The following is a 20,921-nucleotide window of genomic DNA, read 5'->3' on the forward strand; positions in this document are numbered from 1 at the left end:
CCTCGAACTTTTGTTGATCGCGCTTTCCCATTCTTCGAGGCTCTCAACATGCAAGCGACAGATGATGTGATGTACCACTACATCCCCCATCTCTGACAATGCTATGGGGGCCATCACAGCAGGGATGCCTTTGAGGGGAGGCATGTAGAGGAGCCATACCTTCCTCTGGTGCTTTTCGGAGATGCTTTGTGCTCCAGAGGGTATCTGTGTTGAGCTGGGATGTGGCACAGCCTCGTCTCGCTAAAGGCATGCCTTAGCACAGGATGTGCTTGCATCCCTGGATGTGGATGATAGACTGATGTGCTCATACGTTATTCCTTTACTCAGCGCTAGCAGACAGGGTAAGGATGACATCACATCACAAGGTGATGATGAGGTGGACACCAATGCTAGTCTTAACCCTTTTGATGACTAGTGAGCACCTTCTATCACACTGGAAGGTGTTTCATTTATTCATGGACATTGTTTTTTGGTGTTGCTTCTTTGAGGCTTCATTTCATTTTGGAACTTGACCGTTTTGTGTTCTCTTAAAATGTGATTATGAGTGCGTGAAACATAGAACATGCATGACTATTTATGCTTTTAAATATACCATTTGTTAGTCTAATTTTATATCTGAGTGTGGATGTTTTTTTAATGTTGTCTTGGCAAAGTTTCTTGTCAGTTTACGCAGAGGCAAGTGCAAGGGCTATGGTTAATGATCCACGTTGTGAGGAGACTCAGCCAAAGCATCAGCGAGGAGAAACATCTTAATAGATGATGAGTGTGACTTTGAGTCAATATTTATTAGGGATCACATTTGCGATTGGTGTAGAAAAATGTTTTATTAATGAACACGGATCCCTTTCGTGGGCCAATTTGTTGCTGCTTCTATGAGGACAATGTAATGATCTATTTGATTTAGTTCGAGCAATCAATCATGTTTCATCATGCGATAATCTTAAATTCACGTGTTGTGTATAAGATGATGTGTTTGTTTGCTTCTAGTGTCATTAGTCTTTTTCATTGGCCATCATGAGTGTGATTGTTTTTTTCAAATAATCTGTCTCACAAAAACATGGGTAAGGCATTGCCTTTACATTTTTGCTGAAATAAAATCTATCATGGCATGGGAGCTTTAAGTCATATGGCTAATGTGAGGAAAACATGTTTGCTTATCCCTAAACCCTAAACATTAAGCAATTAAATGATGGTCTTCATGTAAATGACTACTTATTTTAGAGGGATTCGCTTGAATTTTGCTTCACTCGAAAAACTTCGCTCAAAGTCTAGGAATTCTCGCCTCGATTCAACTAGGGAGAGAAAGAATCCCCGAGGCTTGAAAAGCCAATGTTTAAGATGTCTCATCCCATGTAGCTCGTTGCATGGCAGCTTGCCATGTGGTGCACGCACACGCACACACACAAACATACATCTCTTCTTGCACCTTAGAAAAGCACATGAAGTTTATCACCAAATAATGCTAAACTTCATAGTTTAGAAAAGCCAATGAAGTTTAGCACCAAATAATGCTAACAAATGAACCTAAGAATGCTAACAATTCGCCCATAAACTGAGTAGAGGAAAGCCAAGAAGAAATCTCTATCATTCACAAAGGATGGAAAGAAACTCAAATAATTGTCCAAAAAGCAATGCTAAAATGAAGCAAGAAATTAAAATCTGACATAGTCTTTAGAATGCATAATCATCTTCCAGATTAATCACAAGAGGTCCATCTTCTCATACTAGCCCAGCAACATGCTCATTTTGTCCATCTTCAATAGCAACACATACTTGAAATAAGATAAATGAGAAATTGCATAGCTAGTTGAGTTTGTTTTCTTATGGTTGATTTGGACATCTCTTAATTGCAAAAATATAACTCAAAATGTTCCGATTGTTGTGCTTGCTGATGTTTAGTATGATCTCATTATTTTTAAACAAACAATAGCACTAGATCATCGTCAATTGTTAAACATAAGCATGATTTCATTCTATGTTGCCTTGGGTTGTCTCACAAGGATCACATTAGGTCTGGTCTAGGATCAAAGGCAATAAGACAACACCATTTGTGGCAATAAGGCTACATGGAGGTAATTACAGCCTCCCACCAAACCATGCCAAAATGGTCCCACAACAATTAGGAGCAAAGACAATTTATATAGGTTTCATGGAGTGAGCACCAATCACTCATGATATATACGCAAAGCACACTTAAGAAGCATGCACATGCAATATGCCTATAAGCCTTGGTGCAATTTCCAATATGCAGCTAAGGTGCTTGTTGGTTTGAAAGACTTTCTTTATTTTGTTTGCTTCCATTTTGCTAAATAATAACTTACCTCAATTTCTTCTTTGTGTTGCATGTCTTAGGTTTTACTCATAGTTATACAATGACATCATTTATTACATCCCATCATATCCATGTATGAGTGTATGTAGAAGGCAAAAATGAAAACACATTGCCTAGGTTGATATCTTTGAATGTGTTGAGGTTTTAAGAAGAATTTAATCCACATAATGTGGGAACTTTGCATTTCATTTATTATTGCATGGGATTTTCCACTCCAAGAAATTGGGTATACAATTCCAAATTCTAAGAACCACATTTCCCCACTTTAGCCAATTCAAGGTCAAACCACATATAATTGCTCCATATTCGAGGAGGCATTAATTCATAGTGCATGTGTTCTTGCACATTCTCACATTGATCAATTAAAAAGACAACCAAGGTATGCCTTTTTTGAATTCGGGGAACCATTGCAAATTGCACACACATCATTGTAACTTGCTTTACACGCGAACTTTTCGTATTGTTATTAACTTGCATATGATTTAGTTGTTTCTTTTGGTTTTCATTTTTGTACTGTGCTACTTACTCCACTTCTTTATGCTACTTTTATTACATCAAACATACTCGCACATGTGAATTGTTTGGAGAATTGCAAAGATGTCAACTTGTTTTTAATCATTAAAAAGTAAACTTTGTTAGGTATTACACACACAATCTCTCTCTCTCTCTCTCTCTCTCTACACACACACACACATGCATGCGCACACACATACACACACATGTGCATGCACATGTACATGCAAATGGCTTACATACCATTAAGGGTGCTCACATTTATCCTTGTAATAGATAAATATTTAAATTATGAATGCATATGAGAGGAAGTGTTTGCCCCCAAATAAAAAAGAAAACAAAGAGAGGAAGTGGCCTTAAACTATTACAAAAGTCAAGCCCAAATCAGAGGTAAATCTTGAAGGGAAGCCTATAATCTATTAGAACGTTGAAAAATGATGGGCTTACATAGTAGGTGAGGTTCCATTTCATAATAATATCTTTTGTTTGGATTTTTAGCTTGAACATTGACAAGAATGGATAGTGGGATTGAGCACATATGCACAAATGTGTGTGTGTGTGTGAGAGAGAGAGAGAGAGAGAGAGTAGCTTCAAAAAATAAAAAAACATTAAAGAATAAGGTAAAGGGGCTAATGTTAAGACACAACGAGCCAAATGCAAGAGGCACTATGGACATCGTACCAGATGATTGTGTGACGTTAAATAATCGAGCTTTGGAGTGAAGAAACACATGAGAGGAGATGGAGCAATGAGTGCATGAGGGAGAAATTTGAGAGATAGAGGGTGAGTGGTAGAAGATCCACATGCACAGTGACCCCACTGACTTTCTCTGGGTGATTTGTCAATGTTGTTTCTTGTTCTTCAACCATGTTGGGTGATTTGTCATGGTTTTTTTCGATCCTAGGGAAAACTTTTTTGAAAATAAGGCCCCCACTACCTTTGGTGGGTGCTTGCTTTCTCATTCTTCAGTTTGGTTGGGTGATTTGTGATGGTTTTCTTTTGTGGGTGATTTGTTTTCTCATTCTTGAATCTCTTTGGGTGATTTGTGAAGGTTTTTCCATGGTTTTCTTTTGTGAGTGATATGTTATTCTCATTCTTGAATCTAGTTGGGTGATGTGTGAAGGTTTTTCACATTGAATGGAAAACCTTTTTGAAAAAGGAGGGAGGGTTACCTTGTGACAATGCTCTTCTCATCTCATTCTTTTAAAAATTGTTGGGTGATGTGGCAAGGTTTTTCTCATTCTTGACGACTCTCACACTTCGCTGAAGGGTCATCCATAGCCACCATAGCCACAAGCGAGACCTCTTCAAAATGACAAAAGAGCAATACCTTGAAATGGATGAAGGTTGACCGATTGATTCTCATCCACCATCTTCGTTGTTGGGTCCTTAGGTTCACTATCATCTGCATCTCTCTCTCCCTTTTCCTTGCATATTTTGATGCACTCACACACACACACATAGCCATCTGTTGCTTCCCTGTTTTGATTCCAACAGACACTCGCATCTGTTGCTCCGCCCTTTCTTTTCGAATTTGACGCTCTGCCGACCTTCCTCCTCAGCCAATTTCCGTCTGATTTCGCTCCCTCAATCCCCAATGAGCCCCCTTCGTACGGCCCGTCCTTGCTGCACATCCAACAGCCCATTTCCGTCGCCATCCACCCACGGCAATTTCGAGTCTCCAAGATCTCTGTCCCAAATTTGGCCCCTCAATGCTGAATCCAGAGCGTAAATGTGGGATGCCCACTTATCATCTTTCTATGTAGGATCAACAAATCCAGAGTTCGGGGAGTTTTGATCGTTTCAGATTAATGCGCGTCGAGGGCGTCGGGAGACGTTTTTACCACAGGTTTCCCAGCACTGTACACAGAGTTAAGTCTTCCAAGTTGTCGCAGAAGGGCGGAGGTTAAACGTTTTCTACAGGAATGACAAGTGCGATGATTTACTCGTGTCCTGGTATCGCACCTCTTCAGCTCTGGCAGCATGATTCAAGCTCAGTATTCAGCCTTTGTGGAAAAAATCTTGGTTTGTCACTCTCCAACGTCAGGAGACGGCCTGCTTGCCATGCACAAGTGGCTAGTGGAGGCCAGCTCACTTCAACGATCACACTAGACAATGCAACAACTAAAAGGCCACCTTTGGGGGGCTTTCTATCAGGCGATAATGCGTTCAAAACTGAACAAAGAGGGGCGTTGAGAGATTTTCGCAAACCCCTGCATTACGACTGCATGTGTGCGTCATTGTCTTCCTTTGCAAACACTGAAGGAGAGGAGTATGATATGAACGTCCAGGGAAGGAGCTCTATTGCTGATGGCGACATAGAAGTAGGCTCACAGAACGGTGGAATGAAAGGCATGGCTGAGGCATTCCACATATCATCACAAACCGCCTATGGCATAACTGCAGTGATCGCTCTCGCAGCCTTAGTGTTACCTCTTTTCATGCAGTCTCTGGGGGCCGGCTTGACTGTCAAGACAAAGGCTCTGTCATATCTGACGCTGCTGTGTGGATTCTATATGGCATGGAACATTGGTGCTAACGATGTTGCAAATGCTATGGGGACTTCGGTAGGTTCGGGAGCGCTTACACTAAGACAAGCTGTGATGGCAGCAGCTGTTTTGGAGTTTGCAGGTGCCTTTTTAATAGGCTCACATGTTAGCCACACAATGCAAAAAGGAATACTGGTTGCAGATGTTTTCAAAGGCAAAAGCTCTCTGCTATTTTCTGGCCTGCTGTCATCCCTTGCAGCTGCTGGTACTTGGTTGCAGGTGAAGGGCCTCATCTCTTTGGTTATGAGTTAAACATAGACTGTTGATCTCTGGGATCTCTTTAATATTAGGAGAATTAGTCATCTGTGACAGAGGTTACAGTCAAAAACATAAAGAATTGGTGGAGGCTTTGAGCTTGATGTCATGCATTTTGTAAAGATTTTGATCAAGGCTCCAAATTCCATTTCATCATTCTCTAGCGATGATGTATGCCATGGACCTCTAAATCTTGTTGGTTGTACGATAATCTCTTTGTGTGTGTGTGTGTGTGTGCGTGCGCGCACGTGTGTATGTGCGCTTGTGTACTTACGTACATACATGCATGATACCAGAAAACACACGTATGAGAAATAAGGAAAGAAGTCTTGCTGAGCGAACACTCTCTGTGAATTGTGGAATGGGTCTATTTCTTGTTCTTTTCTTCGTTTTTTTGGTGTCAGCAAGGTTCTCTTCTACTATCTCATTGTGGTAGGGGATGAAAACAGGACTTAGACCTTGTGGGGGAGCAAACCCTCAGATTGTGTGGGTTCAAAAGCTAGCCATCTGTGGGTGAAGGATGCAGTTTTGTTGTGAGAATCCGCTTCACATGGCCAGATTGAGGTCATACAGAGTGCACACTTCAAAATGGCTCGTTGTTAAGGTGTTTTGCCATAAGTTAAATCATTTCTTATTGGCAGGCATAATTGAGGAGCATGCAGTTGCAGGAAGCTACACATATGTTCATAAAGCTGTACAAACCTGGAAATGAAATCAAGATCTGAGTACTTTTTATCTGTAGAAATACTTGTAGTTAATTGTAGAGCCTTCTGTGACAAGAGAGGAGAGGAGAGAATAGATAGATGCTGGAATAATTGCTTTCTTGCTTTTGCAAGAACAAAGAAGAGTGAAGATAAGAAAGAAACGTAAAGTACTAAGCTTAAATCCCTAGAGTAGTTTACATAAGTCTCAGTCATAGTGACCAAAATAACACTGTGCTTGACACAATTATAAAGAAAGGTTTACATCACATGCAAATGGAGCAACATTGTGAAGATTTCACAATCTTTCAACTCGTTTTTGTTGTTGAAGTGGAGCACCCAATTGTTGGAGCTCATATAGAGCATGTGCAGGCTTCAGAAAGGAGTTTCTACACATCCCTCTGCAAAAATTGTTGTGTTTTTTGCAATTTTCTCCATGTTTTCAGCAATTCCTCAGCAAACCGCTGCATATATGCAAGCTGAGAACATTTGTAGTTGAATTGAGCTGAAATCGTCAGTGTGAAAGAGGTAATTATCACATGTGTGAAATTTGCAGCTAGAAATCACCACTTCTGTAGATTTCAACTTGCTTTGGAGCAGAAAATGCATTTGCAGCAAGTGATTTCGCACATGTGAATTTCAGCATGCTAGGCAGAAAACTGCAAGTACTTCTGTGTATTGTAGTAATCTACAGGCTGGAATGTTTTACAGCAATGAAAACAATATAGGGGTCCTTTTCCAAAAGGTCAAGCACATAGAGCAGTGCTTGAACTGTGCATATAGACATTGTGGGACTCTTACAGGGAACCTTCCCCTTCTACTCCTGAGAAAAAGCCTGCTAAATGGTACAGGGATTCGATAAAGGATTCTGAAATGCAGGAACCTCTTGAAACACCATCAGATAGAATTAGAGGTCACTAAGGGTGAATAAGCTACTTGAAAGTTGAGAGATACTCAAGATTATCCAATGCACTGTTTACAGGTGAAATAAAAAATGCCTCATCTGTGGGAGAGATACAGTTTTGCAGTTGGCAAACTCAGCACTATTAATTAGAACAGTATGTGGATGTCGAATCAGTGAGATATATGTGGAACAGCTCGTTATATGCAGATATCCTTCAAAGGGGATTCAGGAAAGCTTTGTTGATCCAAATCTGTATTATTTCAGAAAATGAAATTATTTGGTGCCTTTTATTTTGTATGTGGATGACATCCTCATAATTGGCAGCAATAGTGCACATATTGCAACAGATTATTTCTGCAGGTCATTTGGAATGACAGACTTGGGATTGATGCATTATTACTTAGAAATTGAGATATGGCAGCTATCTGGCAGGAACTTCCTCCCACTGGTTAAATATCTGAGAGAGAATTTGAAGAGTTTCAGTGTACAAATTGCAAGAGAGAATTTCATGTTATGAAGTTTTCGTCCAAGTTGCGGCCTGCTGGTATTGCGATAATTCTTTCTATCTTAAATGGTGCGTTGCCTTATCAGCTAGATGCTCGTTTGGGAGAGACTAAAATGAAATTGTTTAGACTTTACAAGCAGTTGTAGCTTGAATGAAGAGATTTGGACTACTTTTTGATTAGCCTTCTCCTTTAGTGCTAGCCTTCGTCATGGCTGAGTTTGCCCTTCACCTCCGGAGTGCCGACAGAAACTCAGTACAAAGACTTTGTATAAATGGATGCTCAAGTATGGGTGGGTGTGTGGATTTGTATGTGTGAGAGCATACTTTTATACTATGGTCTACACCCACTGTTGGGCGCTGATGACGTCAGTGGGGATGTCATAGTAGCTAGTCCCTGCTATGTGTGATGGAGTTTATGGTTTTCAATCTTATGAGTGACTCTCGTGAGATTGAAACTACACTATGTTGTGTTTTTAGAGGATGAGTTTGGGAATGCTCCTGGATTCATCTAGGTATATACAAATTGCAAACCTGCTTAGAAAGAAGTTGGAATATTGGAAGTTATCTACTTGGTTGCTACATGTTTTCTATAGCCCAATCAATTTTGGTTGCCTACATACAGGTCTACCTTTCATGATATTTGGCGAGAAGGATATTGCATGCTTCATGTCCTCTCTTATAGAGACCTTCGAAGTATGATAGGTCCAAACATGGCCGTAATAAGAGCCTTAGATTAATCTCAATGGAGCACCTCTATTTGCCAAAGATGCATGGTGGTCAAAATATCTTGAATGTTCGTATACACATTTTAGCGGATTTCTTGCATGGTGATCAGCCTTGGGCTGCTATGATGCGTCACTTGCTTTTACATTTGACCACTCATACTTTTGGCAACGGGCATCCCACTCAATGGGATTTTTTTCTGGGCTATATTGATGGCAGAGTTAAGGGATGCCCATTCTTCTCCCGAATGTTTCGGATTGGAAGGAAATATTTTTTCATCTTAAATGCCATGGTGGGGACTCTCTTGATGGCAACTTATGTGCTGAGAATTTGCATTGGTCAAAGGTGTTTCCTCATCCACTGGTCTTGTGCGAACCAACTCGCTCATATTTTATTAGTTTCCAAGGGATTCAATATGTGGAAGTCATGCCGATGTTACTCTGCTAGCTTTTGTTTGGCAGTCCAGAAGGATTGGGTTGCTAGGCTATATAGTTTTTCAGCCTCCACCTTGGATTTCTGATCGCGAAAATCAGATTTGGTCTATGGATTGAACACAAAGTGGCAGTGGAGAAGATTGTAGCAGCTTTGGAGCTCTTCGTCAAACAGGTTTTCTTGTGGCGGGTGATACTTGGAGTTATTCCATTTGGCCAACTCTTGTCCAGAAGGGAATAAAAACAGAAAACTAAAGGGGACCCTAAAACTATGTTTGAATACAATTTCTGACCAGTAAAGCAGTTGTAGAGTCTAGGCATACTCTTGTTCTGACTGCTTCTCCTCCCACCCTGCCCGTTGTCTCCCTTCTCCCTCTTCTGCGTATTTCAGTACACACATCCACTACCAGTGATATACTGGCTTCCATTTGGACTGATCTCATTTTTTCTATCTGGAGTCAGTGGGAGAGATGCACTAGGGTCTCTGCAGCTGCTCAAGAGAGATTGGTAGTGTTCATGAGGCCTGGGATTATTCCTCACTTTTTCATATTACTCCACTGGGGATGAAGTGGCATTATAGACTACCCCCATGGTTGTTTATTCATTTTTTGTAGAGGCCAGAGATAGAGTTCGTACTTTCCCACTTCTGGTTTAATTTCTTAAATGGAATAATTAATTCTTAAAAAAAAAGGGGTTAGGAGTCACTTTGCAATGAGGGACACAGACTCTCGTATTACGTTGGTCTAGTAGTGTGTGCTCTTCAGCGTGTGGTTCCGAATAATCATCCTGTCAGTGTTCTGTTTTTCAGGTGGCATCATACTATGGATGGCCTGTATCTACAACTCATTGTATTGTTGGAGCCATGGTTGGGTTTGGCCTTGTTTTTGGAGGTTTTGGAGCTGTCTTTTGGAAATCGTTGGCAAGGGTTGTGTCTTCATGGGTTATATCTCCATTTATTGGCGCAGCAGTTGCATTTGTAGTTTACAAGTGCATCCGCGTGGTAAGACTTCTAAATTTGCTGCTGTTGGTCTGTTAATCTGTGTAAATGTTGCACAATTTCAATTCAAATTCTTGTGTAAGAACGTTTTTCCTCAGTTTTTCCCAATCTCAAGTGAGTGCTTTTTCCACACAATAAGAGGAACTGAAGTGTCTGTGAAACAGTTCGTGTACAGTGCTGCAAATCCGGGTCGGGCTGCTGCTGCAGCTGCACCTATCTTAGTATTCCTTGGAGTGACTGGTCTCGTTTCTGTAGCCTTCCCTTTGAGCAGCAATCCTGTTTTAGCAGCAGCAGAGGCACTGGGCTTCGGGATTGTTGGAGCCTTTTCAGTGAGTTTTGCTATCAATCGGCAGCTTGGCAGACTACTTGAGGACTCTCTTTCAGACCCTTCCCAGAGGTTGCCAGAATCTAGGCCTCCCTTGAGGCTCAATCTGATGTCAAAGATTGAGGGCCCAACTGGAGCAAATTTGACAATTGTGTATACTGTGTTTGGCTATTTACAAGTTCTTTCTGCCTGCTTCATGTCCTTTGCCCATGGAGCTAATGATGTTGCAAATGCCATAGGACCCATCTCAGCTGCTTTATCCATTCTTCAAGGAGTAAGTGAAGTGGCTGTCCCAATCGATGTTCTTGCCTGGGGTGGTTTTGGAATTGTTGCTGGCTTGCTTGTATGGGGTTACAGGGTTATTGCAACCATTGGCAAGAAGATCACAGAATTGACTCCAACGAGGGGCTTTGCTGCCGAATTTGCAGCAGCATTAGTTGTGGTCCTGGCATCAAGGATGGGCTTGCCGATTTCTGCCACTCACACTCTTGTGGGTGCAGTAATGGGAGTTGGGTTTGCAAGGGGTTTCAACAGTGTTCGCGGGGAAACAGTCAGAGAGATTGTTGCATCATGGATAGTGACAATTCCTGTCGGTGCTGTTCTGGCTGTGGGCTACACAGCTCTTCTAAGAGCTTTAATTCCATCTATCACTTAACACTGTCTTTCAGGGGAGCGCTGCAGTTTTGGTATCATGTTTATTTTAATAGGCTGCTATTTTGGAACCATGGCGAAGAGCTGTTGAGGCAAATTGCCATTTGATTTTACAATCAGGGTTGATTGTTTCTCATTTATGTAAACGTAGCCTCAGGCATGGAATCCATTTAGTGCATTACCATTGAACCGTATTTGCTGAGAAATGTCCATTCTGCATCAGAAACACACCAGCTCTTCATGATCAAGATAATCAGAAGGTTTCTGAAAAATAAAATTAAAACCGACATGCTTTACTTCTTACCTGAAACACAACCCTGATGTTCCTTCGATCATGGGCTCTTTTATAGAGAATATGGTGGACTCTAACCAAATAAATGACCTCAAGAAAGGGGTAGAGCATCCACATTGTGGTTTCTTTGGATTGAAATAAATCAATATTCTTAAATAACTACACCTTTTTCTACCCATCCTCATTTTCTTGGACAATGTTCTTTTCTTAAACAGCTCCTTGTAAACATAGTTGAGCCATCCTTTAATCAAACATTGTCCATAGGATTAGGTTGAAGTATATTCAGCCATAGTAGTTTCAGCTATTCATCTACATTGGCGAAGGTTGCTTACTGACTGCATGGATGATAAGGCTCATAAAATAATAGCTCAGTAAATCTTGCACATCTTCGTTTCTGATTTGGTAGACTTGGGTTGATGCCGAAGCTTGGATATATGGAGGTATTTAGGCTTTGTTGGTTTTCGAAGGTACATAGGTTTCAACGTAAGACTCTACAATATCAACTGATGGCATATTGTGTCAATGTCATTCTCGTGCTACCTTACATTGCATTGTACATGGATGCTTGTGTGTCGTGATCTAACCTCAAGCACAAATGAAACTTTATAAGACTATGTTCTTGATCTATAGTAGGATATAAGCCGCTGTTTGGAATATGCAAAATGTCTATCATTGCATGGAAAGATGATAGTTGTGTAAGGCTTGTCATAATAAATAAAGGCTTGAACACAATGGTTCTTGAAGGCTTAATATAAGGTGCCTCAAGGCTTGATATAAGAAAGTAATGGCCCATAGGTTGAGTTGAAGGTTCAATCATCTCTATTGGTGCTTCTAATAATTGTGGCATTTTCTTTCTTACATTGTCACGTTGCTTTTTGGCTAGCTGGGATATTCTTGCTATTTAATGCACTTTGGATAGCTCAAAATGTTTGCCTACTGTGCCTTTGTCTGGTCTTTGGGACTTTGGATGGATTGATAAGACTTGATTCCCATTGTCACATTGCTCGTTGTTGACTGTGTCCTTTGAGACATATTTGCCAATGTGAGTTGCTCTACCTTATCTGCTATGGCCTTCAAGGGTCTTGGGTCCTTTGGCGAAAGAGGGGAGGGGTGTTTTGGGTTCATTTCGGGCGGTTAACACCTAGCCAAAATTGCATCATCTTACATCCCATTAGCTTGTCCTCGATTTGGTCCACTAGGCAATGGTGGATACCACCGCTGTGAGCCCACACACGGCGATGAGTCCACTTCTTCGACAAACATGGTGGGTTCATGATTGTATGGTTATGAATCCATAATATGCTACCGAACGAGGGGGTTGATGACCATGCTCGTGAACCCATTGAAATTTGCAAAAAGTGGATGTCGAGTTGTGAATGTTCATGATCATATGGTCGTGAACCTATGATGTGTTGCCAAAGGAGGGTACTCATGACCAATGTGGTCATAAACCCATTGGTTACTGCAAAGGTAGATGTAGAGTCGTGAGTGTTCATGACCATATAGTCATAAAACTAGTGGGCTCATGACCACATGGTTTGGAGTCCCCTCTAGCAAAGTAGAGCATGGGTATCACAACCATATGATTGTGAACCCATGATGTGTTGCCAATGGAGGGGACTCATGGGATTCATCACATCCTGAACCTGTGATGTTTTGCCAAAGGAGGACTCACAACTATGTGGTCATGAACCTAGTAGGTACTGCAATCCCTCGTGTGATGAACTACTTTGTACCCGAAGAGAATAAGAAGTATTGAGAAGTGCAATTTAAAGTAATGGAAATGGAAGAGAAGTACTCGAGTGAGGTATGTGAACAATATGGAAGTAAAATGGTTTAATAGATATATGGGTAAGTTGTGGTTATAGTAATATTAGGCAAGAAAAGGAAGTGGATAGTTTTGACAATAATCTAGATTAGAAGAGTATTATATAAAAAGGGAAAAATATAACAACAATGTAAGTGTAATAAAACAATGCTCAAAGAGACATGAAAGGAGTTAAAAAGCCAAAAAGCCATAATGACTTAAATGTATTGTTTGGGAGGCGGCAGCCCAAATTAGGGGAGGGCTGTAGAGAGTTTTTGATTCGGAACAAGACATCCGATGAATAATTCAGCAAGGACAAGAGAGGGATTAGAAACATCTTTATTAGAAAACATAAAACAAAATAAAGAACAAGTTAAAGAAGGGAGTCAAGAAGCCAGAATGGCCTTAATGACTTAAGTGTACTATGGGCAACCATCCAGAGTTGCAGGGGAAACGACCTGTGTGTGGAAGACTTTACAACACCCCTTTGCATAGTGAAAAGACAAAAGAGTAAAGCTAGACAATGAAATAGGACTAATTGCATTAACGAAAAAGTTTGTACAAGTCGGTGAATCCCTTACTCTTGTCTCCAAGCTCTCGGCCTCGACTGCTGTACTACTAACCTGTCCTGCTACTCATTTGCCGGTTCGCATGACCTCGACTGCTACGCTACTACCTGACCTTGCTACATGTTTGCCAATTCGCATGGCCTTCTAAGGTCCATGGACTCACAAGTGCAGTCCAAGTGTTTATTTGCTCTTCCCCCCCCCCCCCCCCCTTTTTTCCTATGCTTTTTCTTTTTCTTATCTTCCCCCTTCCCTTTATACACCTTTATACACTAATCCCCCCCCCCCCCCTCGTTACATATTTTATTCCCCATACAATTCCCCCTTCATTGTTTTTATAAATTTCCCCCTCTCTATTTTGCATTAGCTCCCCTCACATTAGAATTAAAAACTCCTTACCTTGTTCTTCTCTACTTCTTATTAATCTATGGCACCTTATTTCTCTTTAATTTCTTTGGTTTTTAAATCTATGGTCCTTCATAAGACCCCTTGCATTAATCCCCCCCCCCCCCCCCCCTCTCTCTCTCTCTCTCCATTAATTAAACCCTTTTTCCCCCCCATCACTTATTTCAAAATTTAAACCCCCCTTTTTTTCACTACAAAGGTGCATTATTTTTACTTCTTAAACATTTAGATTGATCATGCTAACATTACTCTATTTTAAACCAAACCCTTCTTTCTACAAAGGTGACCAAAGCATTGATTTTTATTATGATTTCAATAACAAGGGAGGGGTGTTGATGACACTTGTCTTCCCAACCAAAGTTGAAACTAGTTCTCACTATTTTGCTTGTTGGATGGTGGCAGGTAGGCAGACTCCCCTCTTCAATAAAAGTGATGCTTGCCAAGACTTATCCAAGCTCAACTTCCATACAGCTTCCAAAGAGTCATTTCTACAAAAATTCCCACTGCTAGTTTCCTTTATAAATAGGGATTCACCGACTTGTACAAACTTTTCCATTAATACAATTAGTCCTATTTCATTGTCTAGCTTCGCTCTTTTGTCTTTTCACTATGCAAAGGGGTGTTGTAAAGTCTTCCACACACACACACACACACACACACATGTATGTATGTTTATATGACTAATCCTCTTTTGATGTCAGTTTTTATTTTTTGTTTATTCCTTATGACTCTTGTTTCCTTTTCTTGTTTGTGATTTCCTTGTTCTCTGAGTGATGTGATGTATTCCTAATAGTGTTGTATAATACACCTTACTAAGAGTTCTTAAATAATAAATTTTTACTTACATTCATATATAAAGTTTCCAAGTTATGTTTTCATAGATGTGTGTGTGTGTGTGTGTGTGTGTGTGTGTGTGTGTGCTGGTATAGTTAAAGCTCCCAGATATAAATATATATCTATATTTTTTATATTTTATTTCACACACACACACACACACACACACGCACGCATGTATGTATTTATAGAATGGTTCCTCTGGTCCTTCTATTTTTTGGGAATAACTTCCTTCTTTTACTTGTGCCTAAATCTGGAGATCTAAAATAAAATAATATTCATGTGTACAGTAGAAACTCACATGTGTAGTCAGTATATACACAAACTAAAAATAAACGATCTTATATTCATGTGTACAGTAGAAACTCACATGTGTAGTCATTATATACACAAACTAAAAATAAATGATTCATAAATGTAATACAAGAGAGTGTAGTTTGCAACTCAGGTTTGGTATGAGCCAAACAGGGTTAGTTTGGGACATAACAATAGTACCAGTACTTGCTGTAGTCTTCTATAGTCGTAAGCATTTTGCTTGATAAAAGGTTATAAGATATGGTGTTGGGCTATGAGAAAAGGCCAATGATACACTCACTTGGAGGAATGTAATAAGTGCTCACTACCTATGGAGACACTCAAATTCCCTGACTAAGTTTTTGACTGGTGGAAAGAGAAACTACCAAGCTCGAGTCCTAGAGTGCCTGTTGCTATCAGAGGTGAGAGGCTACCAAACTGCTCCAAATATATATATATACATATACACACACACACACACACATATATATACTAAACTATAGCTGACCTTAGAATACACTAGCACAAAGAGCAAGCTTTAAAGATAATGAGCTTTAACTATACTAGTAGGTACACTCTCACAACATACAACATATATAGAGGGAGAGAGAGAGAGAAAGAGAGGTAGATATAGATATAGATATATACATATACATATACATATATATATATATATACATACATACATATATATATATATATACACACACTGTTATGGATAAAATTGTCTAAGGAAAAAGGCATTAATATGTATGTGTGTTTGTATATGTGGCAATAGTATAATAAAATATGGTGTGCATAGGGCCCAAGGTTGAGGTGGCAGGGCATGACCATGTGCCACCCTTCCATGTAAGAGGACCCATAAGGTGTGTTGTACATAATCCATAATAATAATATTATAAAATGCAAGGTGGCATGGCTCCTCCATGTGCCACCCCTCCACCTAGGCTGCATTTAGTGAGATATGGCTCAAAGTCCATGGGAGAAGCAATATAAAATAGGTGGAGATGGATATTATATTGAGTTATGCCCTCCATATGAGATAGGCCCATGTGGGGGAGGTATAGAAGGACAAAGAGAGCTAGTTAAATAATGGGGAAAGTAGGATGAGGTGGCAAGATTCCTTGTGCCAACCCTCCACTTGTCCTCCTAGAGGTTTGAACATATTATAAAATTGGAAAGAGACCAAGGGAGTATCATAGACTTGAGATATGGGGCTTGATTTATGTGGAAAATTGAGGCAAAGGGTTGTCGCACACAATTGAGAGTGCGTAACCACCTAGCCCACATGGGAGACTTTTCCACACACACCATGCATGTGGGAGGATACATTAATGTGGAGAGACCCCCTCTTTTGGCTATAAAAGGAAGGGGCTATTCCTTGATGAGACATGCTCATTCTTCTAAAGCCACCTAGCTAGTATTTTGATATTTCCCTCCCTTCTTTCAAATAAAGTATGGTTCACTTCCCTTGATGTCTACATCTCAACATTCCTCCTCCTATCATGTTCATGCTTCTCTTCCCCCTCTCCCTTTCCCCTTGTGTCATAGTCTCCCTTTTCCTTCCCTCCACTTCTAATTCCTTTTTCACCCCTATGACATCCCTTCGCCCTCATGCTCTCCTCTTCTCTATGGCCTTTGAGCGTCGCCATACTTAGTCTATAGCCTCTGGTCTCGATTAATTTTCCGGCTAAAAGTTTTGGTGTGGCTGCTGGGATACGAATCTCCACGGCTAGTGGCGAATCTCCTATTCGTATGGGTTACATCAACAAAACTATACCATCCGTGCTCTTTCTAAGCTATTGCGCGTGCATTCGATTCGTGCGTCTCCTGTGCGATAGTTCTGTGGACTACTGCGACTTCTGGTTGCAGACAGTTTTCTGCGCGACAATTCTGTGGACTGCTGCGACTTCTGGTTGCATATAGTTTTCTGCGCGACAGTTTTGTGGACTGCTGTGACTTCTGGTTGCAGACAGTTTTCTGCGCGACAGTTCTCTGGACTGTTGCTCTGGTCGCGGTCTGTTTTCTGAGCCCCTGCAAAAGAGTAACAGCAGATCCCGCGCCCCCCCTATCTCTTCTCTTCTTCTCTTTCTCTTCTCCTTCTCCTCTCCTCTCCTCTCTTTTTATTAAAGAGTAGGATTGGAACCCAAGACCTCCCCCTTCACAAAAGAAAGCCTTATCATTGGGCCAACAAGTTGGAAGTGGTAAAAATGTAATGATTTTTGTTCATATATTGAAATTGCGGGAGCTGTAACTCTCTAACCGTAAGGAGTTTGCTCTTGCTGTAAAAAGCAAAAATATTTCATTTTATGTGCTCTATCCACATCTCTTGCTAGTTCACCAATTCAGAACTTCTCCAAGCTCACTTCACGGACGCACGCCTCACAAGAAGGGTGGACATTTATGTCACTTCTCGATGCATTTAAGGAATTGGTGCCTGTTCCTCCGCACCTTACCGCTACCAATGCACGAGATGTCTTCCTTGATCTTCATGTCGACCTTCAACGGCTGATTGTCCAGTGCATTATTGATGGAGATGACGGGTGGAATGATACACCGTGGATGATTCATGGTGAAGAACTACTGATACGCTGGGAGGATTTTGACTTTGCTTCTACTCATTGTGCAGTGATCGAACTACTTGCTGCTTCAGAGGTAATTAAAACAGTGTCCTTCATCGAAGGGTGGGATGTTCCCCAAGCTTGGGGAGAGATTTGGCGCATCTGCCTATTGATTCCTATGGAAAAGCTCGTTCTGAATGGTTTATTCACAATCTCATTACAAAGGTTTCTAGGCCTCGGCTATGGTTGGTAATGTTTCGACCAAGGAATCCATTTGTACCTAATCAGCCTTTTGTGCCTCATTTCGAGCTTCAAATTGTAATTCTTTTTGGGCTTAAGATAAACTATCAACAAAGAATTGCAAGTTTATTTGGTGCTGAACTTTTGGCTCAAGTGTTGAATTCTCCCCACCCTCTCCTCCTACCTATCTTGGACTACTGAGAAACGTGGGATGTCCGAATTTTAGTCCTGGTGTGATGACATCTTGGATTCTTCAATTTGATGGAGCTTACAAACCTTCGACCAAGGCGGCTGGCATGGGTGTGAAGCTCACTTCACCGGGTGGTGAGGAGTATTGTTACAGCAAGTCTTCACCCGCAAGTACTTGCAATCAAGCTGAGTACTCGGCGCTCATTTTTGGGCTACAAAAGGCACAAGAACATCATGCCAAGCAATTGGAGGTGCAAGGAGATTCTCAACTAGTGTGTGAACAAGTTAGTGGAAGGTGGAAGGTGCGGAGTAAAGGCTTGGTTCCACGACATCAACAAGCCTTGGAACTTTGCAACCAATTTGATGAGGTAAAAATTCAGCATATCCCTCGAGCTCGAAATCTTGTTGCTGATTTCTTAGCACGTGAAGCTTGTACTTCAATCACGCATGACGCGAGTGGAAGCGCCACCCCAACAAAGCCGCAAGCCACGAAGGAGGGTAATCATTTGTAAAGAATGCAAAGGTTGTGGTCATCATGAAACTAAGTGTTGGGCATACTTGATACGAGTTCACCGACTTTGGAAGATCATCAGGAGGGTTCTCAAGGACATTGCTCAAAAGAAGGATGCCAGACTGCACACCCCTTGAAGAAATAGAATGGCGACTACAAGAAATGGAAGAAGCTGAAGGTGATGTGCAACCTCTCCAACTATTGACATTTGTCATGGCATTCTTGTTTGCCTTGATGAACAACCTCATGCATCATGAGGGTTGGTCCTTTTAAGATTGTCTATGTGCTATTCTATGCTGAAGATTCTTCTCAAGTAATATTTCACACTACTCCAGTCACACCTTACCCTGCCTATGTGTGCTTTTTGGATGTATCTTCACCCGATTTTCAGTTCAAGCTTCCTCTTACTATTGTTCGTCCATAGATAAGCCCCTCTTTTCCATCTTCCAAGCATGGCTGACATTCCCTTGTTTTGTGGACGGGTAGATGAAAATCCAAATGAGTATCTTGTGGCTTTCAAGCGCCATTGTGTTTCTCTCAACTTTCTTACTGAAGACAGATGGCTATTGGTTCTTCCCACATTTCTAGAAAGTTTGGCTCAAGTGTGGTATGAGAAGCAAGCCGAAGATGTTCGCCAAAGCTGGCCAAGGTTGACAACAGCAATGATTGAGTATTTCGGCAAAGAAGAGGAGCCGGAGAATGTGTACCTGTAGGTGGCAAATTTGAAGCAGTCAGAAGGTGAGACGGCGCGTCGATATGTGGATCGAGCGGCCGTGCTCCTAGACCGTTTGATTGCCACACAGGAGGACAATGCCGGGATTCCGAGCTGGAATGACTCAGCATGTGCTAGGCTACCTTGTAGCAGGAGCGAGTGATGAATTCCGCCTCAAGCTTAAATGGGAGAATCCAGAAACTATGGTGCTAGCACATGAGATTGCTCGAAAGTTTGATAAAGTTCAGTCTGACCCCGCTTCAAAGAAGACGATTGTCCCTCCGCATCCCCCTCCATTCCTACAACAACAACCTGGGGGGTCTAACTCAGGGGCATACCCCCACCCCTCATCAGGGATGTATCAACTGCCTCCACCTCAGTTGTATGGTCCTCCCTTAGATGCTTACCCTCAACAAGGTGGATATCCTCATCCTCCGCCTCGAAGATTTCCCCAGCCTCGCGCCCACGAGCCCCCCTCCTCTCTACTCCCGTGGCCCCTCCAACTAAAGAGGCCCCCCCTGCAATAGAACCAGGAGTCAATGACCTAGCCAAGGCCCTGAATGATCTTCGGCTTGAGATGGTGGGCATCAGAAATCAAGCCAACCGCCCTCCAAGAGATCGTGCTAATGTTGTATGCTACGAGTGCCACCAGAAGGGTCATTATCGCACAGAATGCCCCAATATTCCAAGGGTGAATCTTCTAAGTGAGTCAGGCACTGAGGATTTTGATGTGGAGATCCTTGATCTCGGGAAAAGAACTCGTGCTACGTCGGACCCCTCTCCAAACCATGGACCGGGCCGCCCCAGGAAGAAGGTGTCCTTCTCAGAGCCCTCAGATGCTGAGATGGTAGACCCACCAACAGAGAAGACTAAAAGATCTCGCAGGAGTAAGTGGTCACCCTCGGATTTTCCCATCGGCTCAGGGCAAGAGGACTATTCGGTCGTTCAGGACCTTGCTCATCGGTCTTTGAGCATCACACTCCCTCAACTAATAGCATTAAGCCCTAAGGTGAGACGTGAGTTGCAGCAAGGTCTCTCAACAAGGAAGAGCAAGAAAAAGGGAAAGGTACGAGAGGTATCTTCTATCTCTGAAGAAATTGATCGGCACCCACACACAGTAGATGTCATCATAGATAATTGCTGTGTCAAAAATGTGTGTGTTGATGGGGGAGCTGCATGTAATATCATGGTGCCCCGCATCATGAAAAAATTGAATTTGAAATGTACAAGGCGTTCCTCCACTCGAATCAAGGTAGCAGATGGTCGACGACTCGCCACCATGGGAGTCATTGAGGATTTGCCCATCACTGTCAATGGGTTGACCACCACTGTCAATTTCTATGTAGTGGACATTGAAGATACAGGCAGAAGTTACCCAGCCATACTCGGGAGACCATGGTTGAGAAAGAGTGATGCAGTCAGCTATTGGAAGACAGGACACATGTCTTTTGGTGCTTCGAAGGTGAAAATCCCGGTGCAACCTGGTGCCATGGAACCGAAAGAAGAAGAGGAGCATGACAGTGATACTCTCTCATCCTCAGTGTCTGAGTCCATGGAAGAATCAGACGGGGGGGAGGAATTCTCAGAGGAGGAAGTTTACATGATGGGAGTGTCTCCGACCCTG

The 20,921-nt window shown here is 41.8% G+C and overlaps 1 protein-coding gene across 1 annotated transcript; it reads left to right on the plus strand.

Annotated features, from left to right (window-relative positions):
• The first annotated feature begins 4,153 nt into the window (after positions 1 to 4,153).
• On the plus strand, positions 4,154 to 11,337 carry LOC147883863 (inorganic phosphate transporter 2-1, chloroplastic-like). Its single transcript, XM_087398556.1, has 3 exons — positions 4,154 to 5,613; positions 9,722 to 9,913; positions 10,075 to 11,337. The coding sequence occupies exons 1-3, from the start codon at positions 4,771 to 4,773 to the stop codon at positions 10,888 to 10,890; spliced, it is 1,851 nt and encodes a 616-aa protein (XP_087254682.1). The 5' UTR covers positions 4,154 to 4,770; the 3' UTR covers positions 10,891 to 11,337.
• The last annotated feature ends 9,584 nt before the right edge of the window (positions 11,338 to 20,921 follow it).

The sequence above is a fragment of the Dipteris shenzhenensis genome, chromosome 27, assembly GCF_047967505.1.
Source record: "Dipteris shenzhenensis isolate YYH24624 ecotype China chromosome 27, Dip_SZ_1.0, whole genome shotgun sequence".
Classification (NCBI taxonomy): Eukaryota; Viridiplantae; Streptophyta; class Polypodiopsida; order Gleicheniales; family Dipteridaceae; genus Dipteris; species Dipteris shenzhenensis.